The 23,212-nt window shown below is 28.1% G+C and overlaps 1 protein-coding gene across 1 annotated transcript in view; it reads left to right on the forward strand.

Moving 5' to 3' along the window:
* Positions 1-17,603, forward strand: part of LOC111031256 (probable calcium-binding mitochondrial carrier F17E5.2) — a 52,255-nt gene extending 34,652 nt beyond the window's left edge. The window contains exons 5-6 of the mRNA XM_022311128.1: positions 16,265-16,490; positions 16,562-17,603. Of these exons, the coding sequence (XP_022166820.1) occupies positions 16,265-16,458 (194 nt within the window). The 3' untranslated portion in view covers positions 16,459-16,490; positions 16,562-17,603. The remainder of the gene's footprint in view (positions 1-16,264; positions 16,491-16,561) is intronic.
* The last annotated feature ends 5,609 nt before the right edge of the window (positions 17,604-23,212 follow it).

Here is a 23,212-nt window from a genome sequence, read left to right on the forward strand (position 1 = left end):
TGTACCCTGCATACGACAGAGTCACTGGTGGCTACGCAGAACATTGTAGGTAGCTAAAACTATCCATATCAGATAATACTTACCGACGATAATAAAATTATGTTTATACCCGTTTATTGATAATGACTCTTAATAACGGCTTTATGCTACAACCATAGATTATTTATTCACAACTGAAACGGTCTGTCATAATAGCGTTTTTATACAATAAATTTAGCTGAGTTAAATATTTTGTTCATTTAAACACACGAAATTGTAAAAAATTGCAACAACATGGAAAATTGCAAAAATTGCTTTATAAAATTGAATACCTAGGTATAACACATAAATTATTTATCGACTATACATTTGAGCAGATTTGATTTATCTTAACTGCAAAAAAAGTTGCGATATCAATTAAATCCGGTCTTTACTTATTACACTATAACTTGAAAATCATAAATAAACGATAATATATAAATATGTATTATTTAAAGTTAAACTATACAAAAGCATATTGTTTAAAGGCATTCGTTTGCGTGGTATGAAATATTTTCAAAATCACGTAGGTATGCTCTACAATGTATGTATAATAAGAACATAATAGTTTGTAAATTGACAATCGACTACTCAAGTAGAATAGGTATTTTTCTATTAATTATATAATATTTAAACCACTCACCAAAAAAATAAAAAAGAATATGACACATTTTCAAAGAAATGAAATAGCAAGTTTCTCCACATGCACAATGCAGCACTTCGGTCCACTGAACATATAGTGAACACGCGAATTATGCGGGAAAGTGTAGTTGAACATATTTGCAACGCTGGTGGCTTTAAATATAATGCTCAGTGAATCACAAATGACTGAAATATTACCCCAGAGCACGCATATTAACCCTTCTCCTTTATAAATACATATTATTGTAGTGTTTCGAATTGAAGGTCGAACGTATTTATACATATTTTTCATTTGTCATGGCAATATTAATAATATATACTCCTAAACTATATTTAATTATAGTCTGGGTGGGACTGGGCCTATTGTTTAGACGTGCGAGCGCACGTAGGCGCTCGATTGTATTATATTATTGTCTACCCTTTTCTAAATAAAAAAAATGTCTTATAATTCACCTATCTATATTTAAATGCATATTGCACTTAACAGTCAACTTACGAAGTCCGTTCCTTCATATCATAATATGTATTATTACCATATAATACTAGGTAACTATTTCATATCAAATTATATTTTTGTCATTACAATTTATAAAGAATCATTTGCTGCTTCAATTGTTCATCTACATAGATTTAGGTTGACTGTACTGTGGTAGGAACGTTTTTTATCTTTTTATGTAATCAATTATGAGTACATCTAAAAATATGAGTTTAAAATTTAAAAACATGTAAAAGTGGTTTGATGAGAAAAGAAAATCGATTTTAAGAATAGAAGCTGTTGATCTGAAGTATGGAAAATTACCTTTTGAAAAATTAAACAAGTTCAAATCTTTTATTTATAGCGTGTATTATTATATTATTATCTGTTGGGTAGTTTGTTACCGACCAACATTGCCCCCACTTACAATTCTGGGCTCCTGTTCTGTATGTTTGTCCGGGCCTTTAAAAAACTTCCAAAAATACAATTTACCATAATATATATAAATATAACAATATTTGGAATAATATTTTTCTTTTAATCATAAGAATTTAAATTCAATGTTCATAGTTAAGGCAGCTGTAAAACCATAAAAAATCAAGATTTATAAGCATTTTAACATAAATAATGTCTTTTTAATAAATAAAAAAATAAAAATAAATAATAGGTAGGTATAATAATCTAATCTCGCTTACAAGTGATAATTTAGACCCAAACTGCAACCGCGATAATTTCTAGGTAATCAATGGTTAACCCGCATTTTGAAATATCAAATTTACTAAATATATAAATATATATGTATATATTTCATAAAATGTTATTTTACAATATTATTTTGTATAAAATAAGTATTTCTACAAAAAGTTTAAAATTACAAATACATTTCAACGGGCCTACGGGCATCTGTACTCAAGGTCTATCCGCCCCTCTTGTGGGGGCCCTGGCTACCTAGATTAAAAAAATGATAAGCTAGTAGTTAGCACGAATAACATGAACACTTTATGAACGACTTATAGACCTATAGCTTCCAACAAAATTGCTATAAATGAACTATAATGCAATAACGATAAACATAATAGATAATATAGTATATTCTAGATCTTACTTTGTCTTATTTTTGCACTAACTTAACAAACATTTTGATTGTCGGAATATTGTTAATATCCAAAGAATGTATAACAAAAGTAATAAAAAAACGCTAAATACTGGTACTATTTAATATTTAATTTTCTGGGTTCCTAAAATATTTACAATATTTATAGTTTTTATAAATCATCATCGTCAACAAGTTAAGGTTAAATAATACGTTAAAAACAAAAAAATAATACCTATACTGTTTGTTATGTGTTTTGTGTGCATTTTCACCTTATAGAATTTTCATTTTTCCTCAAAACCACATAAGTATTTATTTTGTATTATTAACGCACTGCCTCTCTGACTTTCAAAATTGTCCATTATATGACCCTTATTTGGATTATTTTCTGTTTAAGTGAAAAGCAGTACGTACTCAATCCACTATTGAGAATGATATACTGGTGAGAACTTGGTGTAGATAGTTCATGACATTTATTGATTAATAGCTGATATTTATCGTATCTTATAGAACCGTAGTTATTTTATATTTTGAGGTATTTAGTCGTTAAGCATAGCGATTATTTTCACTGACAAAGTCACATCATTTCCCATCGAATGTCTGTAAAATTAAATAAAAATAATCGTTCTTATTTTATTCTTTTTTTTCATAAAAGTTTGGTGAACCCCGACTATTGAGAAACGTACCAATATTCCTTTTACCGACATGTTAGTCCCTAACTTTTGAGTTAGTAAAATATTCAATTATTAATATTTCATATTTAGTTTTTTTTATATTCATAAGCACTATAAGTTGCTTTAGAAAGTTTTGTTGACTAAAATGCTCTATTTTAAAAAATAAATATATTTTATACTTAAAATAAAAAAAAAAGCATTACACGTGATATATATTATATCTAAACCCGTGGTTAAGTACACTGATAATAAGTACATTGTACAATGATCAATGACTAAATATTATTAAACAATAACTATTTAAATTATTTAAATAAAAAAATACCATTGAATAATTATATTAACGTATACGGTATGGTTATATTATTATGAGGGGCTTTCCAACTAACATGCACTGTAGGCCCATCGATTAAGATCAAAGTGTAGGCCATTTAGAGCCAGTTGCACTATAGAATCCTACGTATAATAGTTATACTGGTTAGTATAATAGTATTAGTTGGGATTCGCGAGTGAAATAAATTGTCGGGAAAAACAAATTGAAATGAAAAGCCTGCTGATAGGTGGTACAATTTTTAAAATAAAAATCGTAGGCATAGGTGTATAATAATGTATTGTGATATAAAAAATCAAGCCATTTCGATCTGCTTATAGATAACAGCAACATTCCTGTACACCAATGACTTACCCAGAGTATTTAAACGTATATAGGTACAGGGTTTTCATGAGTTATAACGATGTCGACATATACCTGTTATGTTATTATAAAATAGCGTCGGAATATATTATTATATTAAAGTCGATAATGAGTTTCAGAAAATAAAACTAGTATATCTATAATGTATGTGCATACAGAATTCCGACTGTTTAGATGCATTGGATTATTTCGAAACTAATATTCGACGATGTCTTTTTGTCCATCCATTATTTACCACCTGCTACATTAACGAATATTGCAGCTATACAGGTTCCTTTTTTATTATTATACACATACAATTCATTTTGATAAATCCGAAGGGGCGTTCACAATGGATATATTATGTTAATGCCTTAATGGGTTAAAATGTATCATATAGATTAGGTACTAGGTAGTATATTACCGACGATTTAGTATCCTCCAGGAATGTCCTATCTAAAAAAACCAGGTAGGTACGGCCTACAGCGTATTTTTCTTTCTCCGATTACGAAATGCATAATATAAAAAAATATTTATTCCCAATTATAATATTATTTCTAAGGTGTCCCGCCCCACTCAAATACCCGACCGCGAAAACCGGATTTGTCGGATTAACGATCAGATTAACGAGATGTCAAATAGTCCCGAAAAATTGTTTTTTTACGATGACGTTTTTTTCATTCTGTTATTTTTACGATCCCAGCGTGTTTTATATTTATTATTTTAATTTCTCTGAGTAGGCATAATATTACAGTGTCGGACTTCAAATTAAACTAATGCGTATATTATACAGAAAAGATGCATGTCTTCGAGTATTGAAAATGTACACTTTTACCGGCCGTCATAAATATTATTCCGATAATCTGAACTACAGCACTGGCTGACGGATTCATCTATCTATTCGGTGTCGTGTATAATATATATGTATTATATTTTATATTATGCACATCATATAAAATACAGCTGTATTTAAGACTATGAATTTCCATTAATTCGACTCGTATAAAATATACACTTAATTTAACACGCACAATCCATTATGTGAAGCAGCGTCACCCATTTACAATAATATAATAATATTATCTCCACATGTGAATAATGAATATATTATATTTCTATTAATTTTTTTTTTATTTTTTTTATTTTTTTTTTTACTGCGTCGTTACTTTTTATAATAGGTCGACCGAAAAACATTCTCTCAGCTCACTTTCTCTCCAGTTTTTTATTTTTTTTGCCAGTCGACTATCTGTTTTTTTTTTATATTCCATAAGAGGTAAACCAGTCGTTAACATTTGTATTTTAAAAAATAAATACGACCTAATCTCTGTGACTTGGATTAGAGTTCTGAGAACGCATGAGCAGCAAACGTCTACGTTTTAGTGATACACGTCAGCAGTATTTTTCTGCATAGTTTTCAATCAGTAGATAGGTTTATATTATTGCCATTATAGGACATAAATTACGTATATTGTATATATATCCCACTCAGACGATGAACACTCGAACGATCCACCCGAAACAAACTGGTATAATGTAGGTATATGATGAATACTATGGTAAAATAATAATTTAATAATATTCATTAAAGTAAGTTTAGGTAGGTATACATAATGCTGCAATAGTTTTTGTTGCTTTCAGGACATTTCTCTAACGAGGTTCTAATATTTAAACCAAATTATTACTATAAATTGCATGGTATGAAACAATTTTGTATTATTTTTTTTTTAGTTTAGACGTTTAAGGAAATGTTAAGGCACTAATACAAATAAAAGATATATCCGATTTACATCTCGCTGCTACATAGCAGATTTCAACTACATAACTAAGTATAAATATAAGGGTTTTAACAAAAACTCTAATTTTACTCGTAATATTGTATTCATTGATACTTTTAACAAATTCACCAATATTAATGTACATGAAAATATGGAATATCATGTAAAAGTATTTAAATAATTGTAGATAAATAATTATAACAAAAATCTGCAATCAGAATCTGCAAAATATTAATATACATCATATACATAATATGCATCAAAAGTATACAATATTATAATAAATACCTAATAAAATTGTTTTTGTGTTATAAATGTTGATTTTTGACATAGGTACATGTGTATAGTTAAATAATATGTGCAACATACCTATTTTATTGATATTGTTGAATGTTAATTAATTATCACAATATTCTATTAATGTTCCATGTTTGTATTACCGTTATATTCTACCTGTTCGTGTACACGTACCTAAATTTGTAGATAGTAAAGTTGGGCGTATATCAATTACGCCTAAATGACCTTTTTAGCTGTAAACAATCTATTGATTGTGTCCCCTTATCAGCTTCGCCAGACTTTTTAACATGTAAATTAAAATGGTTATCGACTTCACCGAAAATAGACTACAAAATATGAGCATCGTCTTCAATTTCTTCAGAACAAAGAATCAACAGTTGTGAATCGTTTCATATTCTAAACTTAACACATAATTCACTGAAGAACATTGAAATATTTTTGGTTTTCACGTGTATTGAATTTAAAAATCCAAACTGATTCTAATATAAGAAGAGGACTAAACAATAGTAAAATAAGCAAGAAAAATTATGAAATTAAAAAAAATACTTCAAAACTGTTTAACTTTTATTTAAATGAAAAAAAATCGATGATTCTCTTATAAAAAACTGTCTATAAATTATTATTTGAAAAAATTACCATATTTTATGTTTTAAATTTTTTCGCCATATCATAGATACTTATATATTTTACTTATTACTTCGAGAATCATATCATGTAATAAATAAATCGATTTAAAAAAATTACAATTTTACTCAATTTCGTGAAAATAACAATAAGTGGATATTTGAATTATCTTATTTTACCTTGTATTTTAATGTTTTTATTTCTAATATAATATGTTTGATTGTTTTATCTTATACTGTTCGTCGTAGATGACCTTGCTTGTATTGCTTGTATTGTATTTATTTAAATTAAAAAAATTAATTTACCATTGTGATTAAACTGCGAGTACTCACCAATATTATTAATTTTAAAAAATCTGTGCAATATAAAATTTACAAAAATTATTGTTTAATAATTGGTCGGTGGAATCAACATAAAACCTTTTTCGCTGGAATCTATAAGACCCTGGTAAATTAGGCCCGCAGAAATGTGTGTACATTTTTAAATCATAAATGGAGTCCCAGGGAAAAAAGGTAGTAGGAAAGGTGGGTCCCGACTTCAAACCCACACCTACCTGACCGCTACAGATCATACTATTTTAAAATATGACTTTTTATACAAATTTTAAAACACATATGTTTTAATTTATTTACAACAATAAATAAGGGGGTAAGTGGGTAATATCACTGTAATAGACGTATTTAATTTGAATTCAATAATCAGTATAGGTATACGAAAAAAGATTCTGAGAGAAGACTGTCAGCCTAAAATATTAATAAGTATAATATAAATTTGATGATATTATTGTGATGAAAATATTTTATTTTACTATTAAGCATTAGAATCTAGGTTGGTTAAATTCATTTTTGTCTAAAAAATTACATTTTAAAATATGATGATGTGTTTTAAGTGTAATAATACACTCTAAAGTTTCATATACTCGAATAATATTTTTAAGTCAAAACAAAATAACTAAAACCATTATTTTTGATTTTAATGCGTAGGTATGTTCGTCAAAATTTTATTTTAAAATGTATGTTAAATATAAATGTGTTCATATTATGTTTCATTTTATTTGTTGGTTACAGTGTAAACTATTTATGAGGATCCTTGTTTTAAATTTTGTATCCTTAGCTATATAAATTGAACATTTTTTCAATTTTCGACCTCTATATATAATTTTAAAATGTTTTATATTTTGAACAAATTATTCGAAATCTGTACCTAAATTACTTACAAAACAAAATCATGCTTATGGATCTTAAATATTTTTCAACTGCTATATTAGTTACATGTTATACTCATAACTCATGAGGACATTTTTATTCAATTTACAAGTATTTCGACAAAAAAATTTATTGACATTTATAGAAAAAAAAGGACTAAAAACATTGGAAATGTCAAATGAATATAAATAACTCAAAATATTTTGAAAATACCATCAGAAAATGATAAACCAACATCTGATAAATGTTTGATTGGTTAATAGTTTTTGAGTAACAACAAAATTTAAAAAAACGTTGTATGATAATTTATGAATTTAATGGTGAATATCCAATATCTAACTTCAAACACTCGTAAAAAATTAATTTGACTTTCCGGTAGACTTTTTTTAATTTTGTTTAATCTATGAAAAATATGGCTCTCATTTTCACCTTTTCCGGGACTAAATTTACCAACCCCACAAAATTTGACTTGACGAGTTCGGAGGGCTGAATTTACAATCACCCTTACTAATAAGTAATACTAAAAACTAAACAATAACCCTAACTTAAATCAATACCTACACATGCGGTGGCCTGTCGAGTTTACACTCGATTTTAACTAGTTGAATCGCCTCGTAGTATACATTTGGTTCAGTGTTCGCTATATATAATATTTTGTAGTTTGTGTACACGCTTATTGAGCTTCTCGGGTAGGCACCGGAAACCGAATTTTACAATAATATTCGTTATCGTAGGTTTTATACTTTTATGTTATCTTCATGTATTTTTTTTAATGATTTATTTTTTCCTCGTTGGTTTATACTTTGACCTTGTAGTTAGAATGTTTTTTTATATTATATTTCGGTTTGTATAATATGTATAATACAATTGTATTGAACACAAAAAACTGAGATTATTTCATAAAGATTATTCATTATTACGACACACAGTAAGATCTGTTACTACTCGGATTCGTTTTTATTGCTTCATTCGATAATATAGTATAACTTAATTTTTTTTCTCTCTATTAATTATTATGAAATATAAGATTAGATTAATAATTTATGTTTTATTAAGATATTATGTACTAGTCTTATCAAATAACAACTAATAACAACACAATTGAATGTATAACTGCAAGTAAAACTGTTAGTAGGTACATATAGGAAAATCCAAACAAGTTTTTGAAATCTGGATTGTTAATACCTATACGGCTATAATATTAAGTATATATTTATTGTATTATTGAAAAAAATTGTTAAAATTACTTACCAATTACTATTGGCAATGAAAATAATGTACTAAGAAGTAAACAAGCATAGTTAGGTGGGTACGCCTACCCTATAAAGCTTCAACCAAGTGTTGATGAATAATATAGATTTATAAGTACTTACGTGGGTACAGAATGGTATATTGCCATATTGGTATATACAGATTGTAACTTGTATTTGTAATGTGAGTTTTATTTATTTCACAAAGGCGGAACAACTTAAGGTCTGTAATAGTCGAATTTGTTATTAATATTTTACTTGTAAAATTAAAATAGAAACATGAGAAACTCATAAATAAGATAATTAGTCGGGAAACTTGAATATGGTCCAAAATTTTACTTGCAATAATTGTTTACTACAATCTTTGGGTTTATTAATAACAACTAACCTGATTGGTAGCATTAAATTTCCTATACGTATATATATTATAACATGACGTAACTATATAAATTTTAAACTGATTAATCGAATGATATAAATTGTAAAGTACCTACTCTTCAATACACAAGTTTGTTATACATAAAATGAAAAAAAATCTAGATATGAGTATATATATATAGGTCATAATTTATACAGAAAAATCTACAAAATATAGTCCATACTGTACTATAATACATACAATTTTGCAAATTAGAAATATGGTTAATTATTCATATGACTTGTTGATAGCGTTTGAATTTATTGCCCAAACAATTTCGAAGGATATTAATTGATTTGTTAAATATATATTTTTCTGAACAATATATTCATAGCGATATTATGCTTAACGAAAATGCTGTATACTTATAAATATTGTATTGTATACAATCGAACGTTCTTCATAGCGCCAAACATGACACCTCTGTGCTACATTAATTGCGTAGCGGATGACAAACAAACGCGTGAATACAACTCCAGTACTGTTCTCATTGAAACTATTTGCTGGATATTAATCTGATAAAATTGTTTTGTTATGAGTCGAAAATATTTCAAACTTTTACTTAAGTTATGGAGTATAATAAATATTGCATATATCATATGTCAGAACACTTCCAACAAAGGTATTTGTGAAAAACATAAAAAATTTCAACTTGATAAACTCTGTGGTATGATTTCAGATGTACGATAAGTAATCACATATTTAGTGTTCACCGTTAATACGTTCATTAAAATAAAAACATACAATTGTTTTAAAATTGCCGTAGCCACCCATTGATGACAATACCTATTTTTGATAAAAATTTTGAAAATAGATAGGTTTTTCTATGTGATGGTAGTGATACAAAATGAATAATACAAGAATATTGCATGGAACTATATACGCCTGACATGCGTATACCCATGGGTAGTCATTAATTACTAATAGACTATCTATCTTAGACCTTGTATAAAACGTAATTTACATACCTATTTAGGCTTTTGAATTTTAATCACGGAATCACGGTTTAACACTTTGCAAAATAAATTAAAATGCCTAATTTATTTCGTTTAATATATAATGTGGTATGCGTTATTAAAATAAATCTGTACTTGCTTATACATATAATCCAATATTATATACTTTAATATTTATAACTTTTTAAATAAAATTCTGGAAAAACTTTAAATACTTTTCACATCGATTTATATATATAGTTAAGGATATTCAAATATAAAACTGTATTTAGTATATATATATTTTACATATGCCATGTTAATAATCTTAATTTATACAAATGTAACTACTTTTAATATTCTCAAAATGATGAAATTCGTGATTTTTTGATGTTGGTGTAAAATCTATTGACTGAAATTTTCAATAGTTCACTAAAAAAGAAAATACTTATGAATAACAAATTTAATTGAATTGCAATAAAAAAATACACAATTAAAAAGCAGCATGTTCACTAAAAATATTTTGGTAATAACAGCATCCAACTAACGGTAAATTTATTTTTTCTTAATGCGTTTCAAATGAATTGTAACGGTACCTGTGATAAAATATAAAATTAATACATTTTTTTAAAGTAAAAAACTTTATTTTTTTCAGTACACGTGCACAAGAACGTATTGTAATGTAAAGCCAAATTACAAAAATGCCTTTTTTTAAACAGATTCGGACAGAACATTAAATATTATATTGGTTATACAATGATATATTTTTTTTGTATCTAATGTTCCTTTACAAGCAGTTAAAATGTGAGTGGTTTTTAGTGAAACTTTACGTTTAGTTGATACTTTAAGGATATAAAAATAATAATTTTCTCTTTGAACAGTTATTTAGTCCGATTTGAGAGCAATAAAAAAAAATTATTTAAAAAATACTTAATTGCAGAGACCTGAGCATGTGTCAATAATGTGTGTACGTATTATGAGACTAGTGTTAAATATTTTTTAGAGATAATATTCAATTAATTATACTAGTATATATTATGTTATTCTGTAGATAAGTAATAAATATGTAGCTATATACTTATAGGTAAGCTTTGTTTGGCGGGATGTCAGCACACTATTTGTTTTCTCTCTCCGACCTACGCACATCATAGCCACTTTTTGATTAGCAGAACCAACCTCGTGTTGTTAGCTTTAGTACTAAATTTCAATAAACCTATTGTCAAACTTATTTATCTATCTAACTTAAAATTATAATTATTGTCTGTGTTTTTACGTTTGCTGTTTCATGATGATTCGATTTACATTCAATTTATGATTATATTGTAAAATATAAGTTATATCCAGCCAACCAGGGTTCGGGACTTATAGAACTTATAATCATCAAAATAAGCTATGAAAAAAGCTCTTAAATACTTGCACTAACAAAATCACTTGAGAATATTTACAAAAGCAAAAAAACTAACAAAACTATCAGCACAAATTTTTTTTATAATATACTAAGAAACAAAAAGAAAATCAAAAACTTTTTGAGTTTTTTAAAAACATTTAAAATTCTTTATTATACTCCTCATAGATTTACTGAACATTTTTCTATAATAAACCAAAAAAAATTATTTGTGCCATGTTTTGTCTCTGAAAAACTGGGTGGTCACCCGTCCGGGAGTTCGAGAGCTAGCGATGACGGGTGCAGTGTAACCTCAGGACTTTTACGTTACTGTGGTCAGCCACTGCACAACACCATGGCAGAATAAAATTATATTATGTTTGATATAGGAAGTAGGGAAGTACCTGCTTATAATATTAAATAAACAATTTGATGTTCAGTTCTTAGTATAACTGGGATCGTTCTTCATTAATACATAAAAAACAAAATTATTAGTAATTACTACTAATTAAATGGAGTGATTATGACATTCACTACCCATACATCATTGTTGATTTACTTCTCATAAAAAGCTAGGACTCCAACAGCCATAACTATTTAACAACATTGTACAACATTGTATAATACTTATACATACGTTTATGAATAATACGTATACTGTATTATATAATAGTAGCTGGTACCTATGTTATTTTGTTTCTTTCAAAAAAGAACTTGGTAAGGAACTTACTACTAACGTGACTCTGCTCGGTGACAATTTTGTTTATTATAGCCCCTCGTCTTTTATTCTCATAGTTACTGATTATTTATTAGATACCTAGTAATAAATTAAATATTTATATTATACAATCAAATATCAACATCCGTTTTGGATACACAAAACGAAACAAAAAAATTACAAGACAAATACTTTTTATCGGGTCAGAATTTAAATTTCAAATTATTCGGGTTTCCGTTGAAAATATTGATATGTATAAAATAAATCATTTATGTGCATTATACGCATGTATAGATTTACATGCATTATGTATACACTATGCTCATATTGTACATGTATTTTAATATTTATAATGTATAGAATGCTTTCCACGTGGCACCCATTGTACATAGACAAAGGTGCCACGTGCCGTTTCTTTATCGTAAATATCATGAAAATTATTACTCTCTTGATGCAAGAGCGATATTGAACATTTATTATCACATTTTATGAGTAGGTATTTGTTGGTTTACTCCGAAATAAAATAAAATCGTTTGCTGATAAGTTACTTTACAATTCTAGATAAGCAACTCGTATAAAAAAATGTATGTTAATATTTTAGTTCAGAGTTCTCATTAGTTATTCATATAGTACTCTTACATGATTTAAGTTTTAAATATTAGGCAAGAGGCCTGTAGAGGAGTGCCTATATATTAATATGAAAGCACACGGGAATGTACAAGGTCAAGCATAGTGGATTCTAGATATTCTGTACACCGAACTGTATATATAAGTGGTTTGACGACCGAGTTGTGGTCGAAGAAGGAGAAATCGAGTTGTTGTGAATTACTCTATGTCCTATGACATAATACTGAATGTTCTAACTTTTAACAGTTTAGGTACACATTATGTTGACACAGGGTACTACATTCTTAATATAACAATATATCCAATGATTTTTTTTTCAATTTGCTTGTACTTACATAAAATGAAAGCCATCAGTAGTTTTAGTGTAGAATTCTGGAGCAGAACAGAACAGTTCTCTAGAAAAGGGTCAATTTACAACACTTGTTGATTACATTATACGGGCTTAAAGTTTAGATACGAGAGTGTCATATGGGATGTTAGCGGCTCTAATAAAAAATATTACGCTCATAATCATAAACAATAGGTAAACTATATAAAATTAATATATTATATATTTTTATGTTTGATGTTTAACAGTTTTCAAACGATGTAGGTAGTATTATCTCGTCAGCAGGTATCTATTTTCTAATTTTGTGTAAAAAAATAACAGTATTGTACAACACAACTATTTGCCGGTGCCTACATTGCGTAGTATATTACACGTCGGATAACCGACTGGAGGTTAATGTACAATAGATATATTATTATAATGCAGGTGAATATACTAATTATACACATTGACAAAATTGTCTGTTTTTTTTTTTGTGAGTTTGGGGTGAGAAATCGTATGGGTGCCCGTATGGCCGTTTACAAGTATAAAAATTACTAAACATATTATTATAATAATAATGCCATGCGTGTCGGCAGCTGAAATGTGTCAGGTGAAATCAGCTCGAAGAGAGAGCTGTGGAACCGTCGTCGTCGCTCTACCATAAAACATTCTCTACTCCCACTCTTGACTTCGTACCCGCCAAGTGTGAAACGCAATTGAAGATAGCGCTTTGGGAAAAGGGGACGATGCACGATGGAGCTTATTCGTCACTATTAAATTTAATATTGTTATAGGTAGGTACACTCCGCGTGGCCCCTGCGATTACACGTTGTTTACTAAGGACAAACGGGTAGCTATTAGGTATACACACACTACCTAATTACAAATCGAAATACCGCATTCTTGGATGAACGTACGTAGCCTACGTACCTATATAAAACAAACCGATTAGATTTTCATCTTGACGTTTGAGCCAGATGCTATAATGTTGTATAATGCAGGTCATAAGCCGAATTCAGATTTATAATATAACGTGTCCTCTTGTGTTTGTACTTACAATTTTATTCCAATGAAAATATATAAATAGGTATACTATAATGTAATATATAGGTAACAGAAAATGATTCAATGTGATCACGTATTGATTTTCTCAATTTTAATGGAAAACATTGATTAAATGTGTCAGATATATAAAATAACTGAGCAGCAGACTATTATTTTCCTCATAATGCTCTTCACGATAAGTGTGAGATAATATGTATAACAAATATTATGTTATGTACACAGAGCACTTATGTGTACACATCAAGGTAAAGGTCCTGCTAAGGTGGAAAGGGGGGGGGCCTTCCGGGTATGTAAAGGGCTCATATTGTAGTACATGCTTAAAATGTAAAAGCGAGTCTTTGTACTTTTACACCATGTCCTACGTGAAACGTTTGACGTGGCGAAAAATAAAACAGTTTGTATTTCATAGCTCTCTCGAGCAACGAATAGTGCTGGTCAGAATGGAATTCGTTCGCATTCGCCCAATTCACCGCGTTCACGTAGGACATAGCGTTATGGTGTAAAATATTACATTTTAAGACAAACTAAATTATAAATAAAATAATATATTCTGCTGTGAAAATAGTATATACCTGCACTACTATTTCCCATGTCGTCACCAGACAGTGTTTTTCAACAGCCGCCTGTTTTTAGAATATTTATTCTATATTTTTCCCGTATGAAGACAATAACAACAAAAATAATTGTTATTTTATAGGGGTTCACTATACACCTAGGGTTGATTTACCAATCGTGCTCACAACCGTTGGTTTTTTTTAATAATAATTAATTTATTCAAGTTCTGATTTTTTTGGATTGTAGAGTATACTTATTAGGATAATAAAAGATTTTTATAACATTTAGTTATTTTAGTCTTGTGACGAAAAAACTTCTATTTTTTAAACAACAACCGAACATTTTTTCTGTAAATTACGAAGTGGATGTTTTTTTCAAAACTATTGAAGTATTTATCAATATAAGAACTGTAATTTCTGACTTCTTGAAATCGTCATAGATACTAAAAATAATGATAACACTACATAATAGTCCTTAAAAATTATTTTTTATAAGTATAAAATAAATTAATATTAGATCTTTAATATGTATTGTACACTGACCATTTTTAAAATTATAAAATATCAATAACTTATATAAATTATGCACTAGAATATTTACAAATCAGTCATACCTATCTTCCAAACCCTTTTCCATCGACATATTAACTGTTGTACCTAAAGTTAAATAAATTACAAACTTCTTGTTCGGGATCGATTTATAATTTGGTAGGTTCATACAAATTTCTAGAAAAGTCATTTGAGTATCTATTTATAGGAGAATAATGATTCTATTCTAATTTGATGAAAGCTGGTATTTCCAAAGAAAACTCCTTTATTTTTTATTAATTTAATTGTTTGGCTTATAAACATCAACATATTTACCTAATATTTTTAATATTCATATTCATATCATTTTCGACGTTTGAATTATAATACTTATTTAATTTAAGTAATGTAAAATTGTATCATATTATATTTATAATATTCACAAATCAGTACATATATATATTTTTAATTTTTAGTTCCGTCTTCTGTGTTACCTACCTATTGTACCTAAGTAATGATGTAAGTAATAGTATTATCTATTACCTAAAGCATAATAACAAAATGTTCAAATTATTAAATTGTGTTATTTTAAAATTTTAAAAGGTAACATTTTAATGTTGTACTTTAAATGAAATGAGATAGTAATAATAATAATAATATCATACATTAATTTTGTAATTTACGTAGGTTCTTATAAATTATTAATCGATGGTAATAATTTTACTGATGATATTTCTTAACAGCGAGTAATTACAAAATAATACAGCCAGGGGTACGAACAATTCTGGTGCTTTTTTTCCTACCCACGGGTTGCTACACAACCATATTTATTGGTCCCTTTCGACCCTACAGGTTAGGTTTTAATCCATGCTTGAGTAGCTATCACACGTCTAGCTGACAAGACATGAAATATGATTGAAATATTCTTTCCTACAAACAAATAAAACGGATTAATAAATAATTTTATCAATTTTTATTATCGTTAAAGTGTTTGTGCAGGTGGCTCGAACGGAACAACGGTAGAGTCGGAAAAATGGAACCGGCGGCGGCTGTTTCCGGCCAAGAACTTCCGCAGCGGCCTCCTCCTTTACAGAGGAATCACCGGCAGTATCGTTAAAATGCTGCCCTGCACGTCCATAGGCTACGTGATCTACGAAGAGCTGTGCAAGTCGTTCGGCGTGCAAATGTCGTGAAACGTTAACATCATATTATTATAGTTTTCGATGTATGTGCACCTATTTATAGAATATTATTATGTATGATCAATGTACAAAAAATATTAATAATACATTTCAGACGATATGATTATATGGGACCGCACAAGCTGCACTACACTCTCACGTTTCTGCGAACATTATTATACGCATTCGTCGTACATTATTTCGAACCCATGTGATACATTAGCAGGTGCCTATTAAATACAAACTGTATACACGCACACAATCAAACATAATAATATGTAGTATATCGGGCGATTCATTATCGTCAGAAACTCATTATTTCAAAAAGGTTCTGAAAAAATATTTTTATAAGGTTTTTATTTTCAATTGTTAAAATTTTTTTTTAAACATATTTTTCATCCTTAATATTTCTTAAGGGTTTTACTTTTTTGAATGACAACATACAGTTTGCATGAAACTCCAAAGAAGAATATTTTTCTTGGCATTACATAAAGGATACATAAAAATCTAATTTCGGACTAGTAGTTTATGACTTATGAGTTATAAGTATTTAAAGTTTAGATTACCTTAGTTGAACGTTACGTGGTTACCCCGCAAAATGTTTTTCCACTACTCCTCTCATTCCGATTTGAATACATCGAAATTCTTAGAAAAAAATCTGGTTTTGGATAGCACATTAAAACTGTATGTTGTATTCCAAAAAAAAGTTAAAAATATTTAAAAATATGGTTAGTTAAAACAATGTTATGTAACGACTTCATATCATGTAAAAATAATATTATCAAAAACATCAATACTTTTTCAATAATGAGTTATGACTTTTTTAGAATGAATGTCTTACTTTAAATGAATTATCCTGTATACTTGATGGTATATAAGTACAAATTGTAATTAAATATTGTTTTGTTGCAGTTTTTTTTGCGTCACTAGCATTTTCGACTGTCATGTTCATATTATAATATTGTGTAGGTAGTAAATATCTCTGTATTATTAAATTTTTTTTTTTCATTGATCTGTAAATACAACTCGGCAGCAACGGACATTAGTTTATAAATGTTTAACATAGCGCCAATTATGCGTGCACATATTCCTGCAGACACACAAACTTAATATAAAGTATTAAGGTATTTGTGTATTTTTTATAGCCCTCTGAGAAATTGTCATTATGTAATTAATATTTAATTTATTGTAAATTCTGTAAAACATATAGAAATGTATGATATATTGTTTAAAGATGAAAATATAATATTCGTTTATAATTATTAATGCGAACTGCACGATAAACAATTAAAATTTGTATACTTAGTTCTTAGAATTTGTATAACAACTTGTTTGTACTAATATAAGAAGATACTATTTTATTGGTGAGTCAACTACATTAATTATAGTCTTGATAATTTTGAGAGATCCTCCGATATTATTTTCTCTTTTGTATATTATATTCTAAGCGGAGCTGTGAATCCATTTTAGTTTAATGATGATGTCTGATGTTTTTTCTGTGAGCATATAATACACGTTTTATACTTGAAAAAATGAAACGATTTTCCATTCTTGGCTTTTGGTAGAAAATTGGATCTAGGAACTTTTGGGGATCAAATTGTTTTTCATATTCGATGAAAACGGCAAAACCAGATTTCGACAAAATCGATTTTATTTTTTTGGTTGCCTAGGTAATTTATAAATTAATGACTTAAGTTGTTTTAATTTTTTACCAAACATTTCATATTTTCTAGATAAGGTATAAGTTTAAAAATATTATGGCAATTTTTGTAGTATTTATATAGAGTACATTTGAAGTTTTTCAAGTTTTTAGTTTTTAAATTTGTGGATAATAAAATTTAGTTTTTTTAAAAAAAGCTAGACAATATACTTAATAAGTGCTCTTAACACGTTTTTCTTACCTCAATTGAAATGTATCAAAAATTCACTGAACATTTTCTTTTGGAATTGTAAAGTTATCGAGTACTAATATACAGGATATTCGTCTAAATTACACAATTTTTATTTCATTTATAATTAAAAATTCCTAGCAATTTTAAATTTTTGAACAATAAAGTACCATTTTATTTACTGGAAATAAGTTTGTTATTAAAACCACATTAAGCTTTTATGTGTGACATTGAAGTTAAACTGTTAGGGAATAACCAGTATAATTTTTGATAGGAGCATAGATTTATAAGTATAAGCGTTCCAACGTACTGAGTACTGACTTTAGTTTTACTACGATAATAACTTCAAATACATATTTTTAGTTATTATGAAGTCTAATTTAATCCTCTGAGTCAAAATTAAAAACATTTTAAAGTTTTAAAACTATTTTAGATTTTTAGTGATGAATTTATTGATTTTACACAATGATGTATTGATGTGCGTGTGTTTATGTCTAACATCACCTTTCGGTACAGTAGAAATGCTACGATTTTCTATTTCAGCATCGTTTTTTGGTAGGAGGGTGAATCTGGTTAGTACTTTGAGGGATCAAATGTAAGAATTATCAATAGTTTTAAAAAAAGTGTTGAAAAACAACAAATTAAGAAAAACTGAGTTTTTTTATGTAAAACCAGTTTGTGAAAAAATCGATTTTAGTTACTCTCAAAAAAAATGTAGATAAATGAAATTTTGTACTGAATGATGTTTAGTATTAAATACTAAAGGAATTTTCTTTTTTATTGGGGGGCATTTCTGTACACTAAAATATGTTCTTAATATTTTGAAAATTATGTACTATTTATTGCATACGAAAATGTTGATTTTAATTTTTTTTTTTTAATTATTGTCGATAAAAGTTTTTTCAATTTATCAAAAACTTGAAAATGTAATACAAAATTGTTCGTATGTTGCTGATGATGAAAATTTAAATCTGAGATTAAATCCACATGATTTTTTATGAGCGTCTGAAGGTAGAATATTGACAAAACTCATAAATATAAGGAACATTTGGAAAATATGGTGGTCCAAAAAATCATAAAAATATTGTACATACATGTAAGATTTGAAAATGTAATTCAAAATTCCCCATAAGTTGTCTAACAATTAACAAAAGTGAAAAGTTTATTAGAAAGTCAAATAAATTAAACATTGGATACTCATAATCTTTAAACTAACAAATCATGAAACGATTTTTTTATTTTGTTGTAGGTAACTCGAAAACTATTAACCGCAGGTACTTGAACTTTTCATTAAATGTTGTGCGTTTTATCATTTTCAAAATATTTTGACTCATTTTGAGCTGTATATAGACATTTGAAATTCGAAAATATGGTTATTTTTTACATACTTTTTAAATTCAAATTTGGATGAAGTTATATGTTATAACCTTAAAAATAATGGTTTTAATTATTTTGTTGTAATTTAAAAATATTATTAGCGGTTATTAGAGTATAATATAATTATATTGTATTCACACAATGACATTTTAAATTAATTTAACCTAATATAATTCATAATACCTAATAGTAAAATAAATGACTTTAATCACACTATCATAAAATATACTTATAGAATATTATTGAATATTTTTTTTAAATGGGTACTTTAATAATATTTTCGTGAATATTAAATAGTATATTTTTCTAATAAATTGTAATTTTGGATCAAAATTAAATAATTTGATAATTATATTTTCAATCATACATATTATTAATGTTTAAAATGTACAGTGTAGGTACAAGTAGTCGTTATAAAAATAAAAATTCACATAATATCAAAATATCTATTCACTTATTTTCAAATAAACTGCAGAAAACTAAAATTAAATTAACTATCGATTTAAAAATAATAAGTAGAATCCATTACAGTTTTTTATCATAACAATGAAATGCGTTCCACTTGTATGTGAAGCAAATAATTCTCAAACAGTCGATCTAAAACAAAAAGAGAATGGAAGTATAAAACAGCTGAGGACAATGCACCAATTCTTTGTCGGTCGGTCTTTGTGTCTATAGCCATCAAGCCACCTATACATGCTACATAATAGGTAACTACTACCTACACTATATAGGTATATAATATTATACCGTTAAAATCGTCCACCGCCGTGACGCTCAGTACCAACTTAAACAGTATAAGGTATAAAATAAACATAAATATTTCGTCTTATGAAGACTAAAACAATGAAACTAAAACAAAAAAGAATGTACGCACCTATTGCGTAATAATATTTATAGCTATAACGAGTAAATATTGCAGAGCTCATTGTATAATATCAACGAATATTTCACTGAAAGCCCTCCAAGGTGGGGAGGCGGGAATAAAAATGTTAAACAAAATTCTTGATATTCATTGCTCCCCTCTCCCCCTCCCACTCGACGTCCCACTTAAATATACTTATTCTCTGCAAGGTTTTGGCGGGAGGTGGGTGGGATTCATCGATGGATAAGTTTCAAATACAATACCTACCTTCAAATTACAAGATTTTATATGGTTATGATTTTGATAAACATTATAAAATATGCTTTACTAACTTATAAGTTATATAATATTTTATAATTAATAACTACATGTGGTGTGGCTACGCCGTTGACAGTTTTTTTTTATCGTTAGACTCACCCCTTGAAGCGAATGCATCTCAATACGTATCATTGTAGCATTTTTTGGGAGGACGAAAATAAAGTATTGATGCGACTTATACGGCGTGAAATTGTGAAATGGAATGTCTGCCGGGCCCGAAACTGTATTATACTATAACACATAGGTTCCCAACCTATGGTCCGAGGACCTCTAGTTGTCCGCGAGACATTGTCTGGTGGTCCGCGAACCATACTTACAAAATGTAAAAATTATTTAATAATTTCATTTTCCTTTGAGGCATGACACTAATTATTGACAATCGTATATAGTACGTCGTTTATTTATAAATTTATATTACATAGTGAAACCCATGTTATTAAAAGCGTCTCATTCATGTAATAATTATCAAAATTCTAAAATATGTGAAAAAAAATTGATTCTTATTTGTAAGAAAAATAAGGTATACAATTGAGGTTGTCCGTGACGTATCGAAAGTTCTCATAGTGGTCCGTAGTATCAAAAAGGTTAGGAACCACTGCTATAACATCATTTTAAGTTGTAGGCTTGTACCTACACTATAGTCGTTAATAATATTATAGGTAGTAGGTACCTATCTGGCATCTGCAGTCTGCACTTACAACAATATTTTTGTGGCCGGTGCAGCGATCCACGACCGACTGGTTGACCTTCTAAAGCGTCCCTCTCCTATAATGGGTAAGTAAATATTATATATTTTGTAGGTAGTGCCACACAACCGGTCGAAGAATTTCAACGGTAACCGCCAGAAAACTGGTTTATAAACAACGAAAGCGGCGAGAGACTCTCGACTACGTGATATAATAAAAATAATAATAATAACATTAATATTATGGTTGTGACTTGTGTGGAGTGTGCAAGACTTGCACACTCAGTCACTACGGGTATAAAAAAATAATATATATGTATAACAAACTACTAACATAACGAAATTCTCGGACTGGTATTGGTATCTATATAATAATATTATTATGGGTATAATATACGATATTACGATGTGCCCGGAGAAATAGGAATTTATTTCAATATAATATTTATTATGTTCTTCGACAAAGTTTAAAAGATACATTTTATCATATTAATATTATTAAGACACAACAGCGACCTACATAATATAATAATACTATATACCATACATATTGAGCCACAGTGCGCAGGGCTACATTACATTGTTTTGATACATTCGCTCGAACATTCGTAAACATTTTAATGTAGATTTTCACTCTGAGGATGGTGCACAGTTTCCGAGTTACCTTTATAGTGGAAATCGATGTAGAAAATTATTGAATAACAATAAATCAGTTGTTCGAGCGATATAAATTGAAATATTATATGCACTTAATATTATTTTGAGTATCTATTTCTAATAATTTAATAATAGATCTGAAGCTTATTTCATGGGAGGGGAGGTAAATAGAAATATTTGATGAGTGTCGTGTAATATTCATGGAATGAACACATCACTGTATTTCTACAATTTAGTGAGAAATATTTCTATGATAAAAACTATTAAAAAAATAGATATAGTTGACCAGATCGACAAACAATGGAAGAAAAATCAACTATATCGAACTGCACTGAAACTGATTTTTTCAGAGGTGATGCTGTCTTTGTTTAACGCACATATAGAGCACTGTTGATATCGACTTTCCCGTTGTTTATTTAGTATTTTTTTCCAAACATTTAAAATACGACAGTTTTTTAAATTTCCACTGTTTTAGTATATTTGTTCCCCGATTTAGGAGTTAAAATCAAAAATTGTGGGAAACTCGATGTCTATAGTATAGACGACACATACAAATATGATTTATGAATTCTCTTTTCTTCACTAGATCGACCTATAAGTTGGAAATAAAACCTATTTTATAAATTCCTATGTAGGGCGTGTCTTAGACAAATACCTGCATGATGACCTGCAATCCTCTTTAGACAAAAACACTTCACCAAAAAGGATCACTACAAAATATCAACGATTTAAGTACTTAGATAATGGTATTTTTTAATAATAAGGCGTTAGTAATGTTTTGTAATAGGGAAATTATTTTTTACGAAGATGATTATTAGTGAAAACGGTCATCGGTCAAACCAATTATCTGTAGATTATAAACTATTATATAACAACTATAAAATTGTATACGAGATGTAGTATTATATACCATGATTTTAAATAAACTATAAAAAATATTAAATACATCTATTGAAAAAAAAGACCATGGTGGAG

This window comes from Myzus persicae, unplaced genomic scaffold (assembly GCF_001856785.1).
Source record: "Myzus persicae strain clone G006 unplaced genomic scaffold, MPER_G0061.0, whole genome shotgun sequence".
Classification (NCBI taxonomy): Eukaryota; Metazoa; Arthropoda; class Insecta; order Hemiptera; family Aphididae; genus Myzus; species Myzus persicae.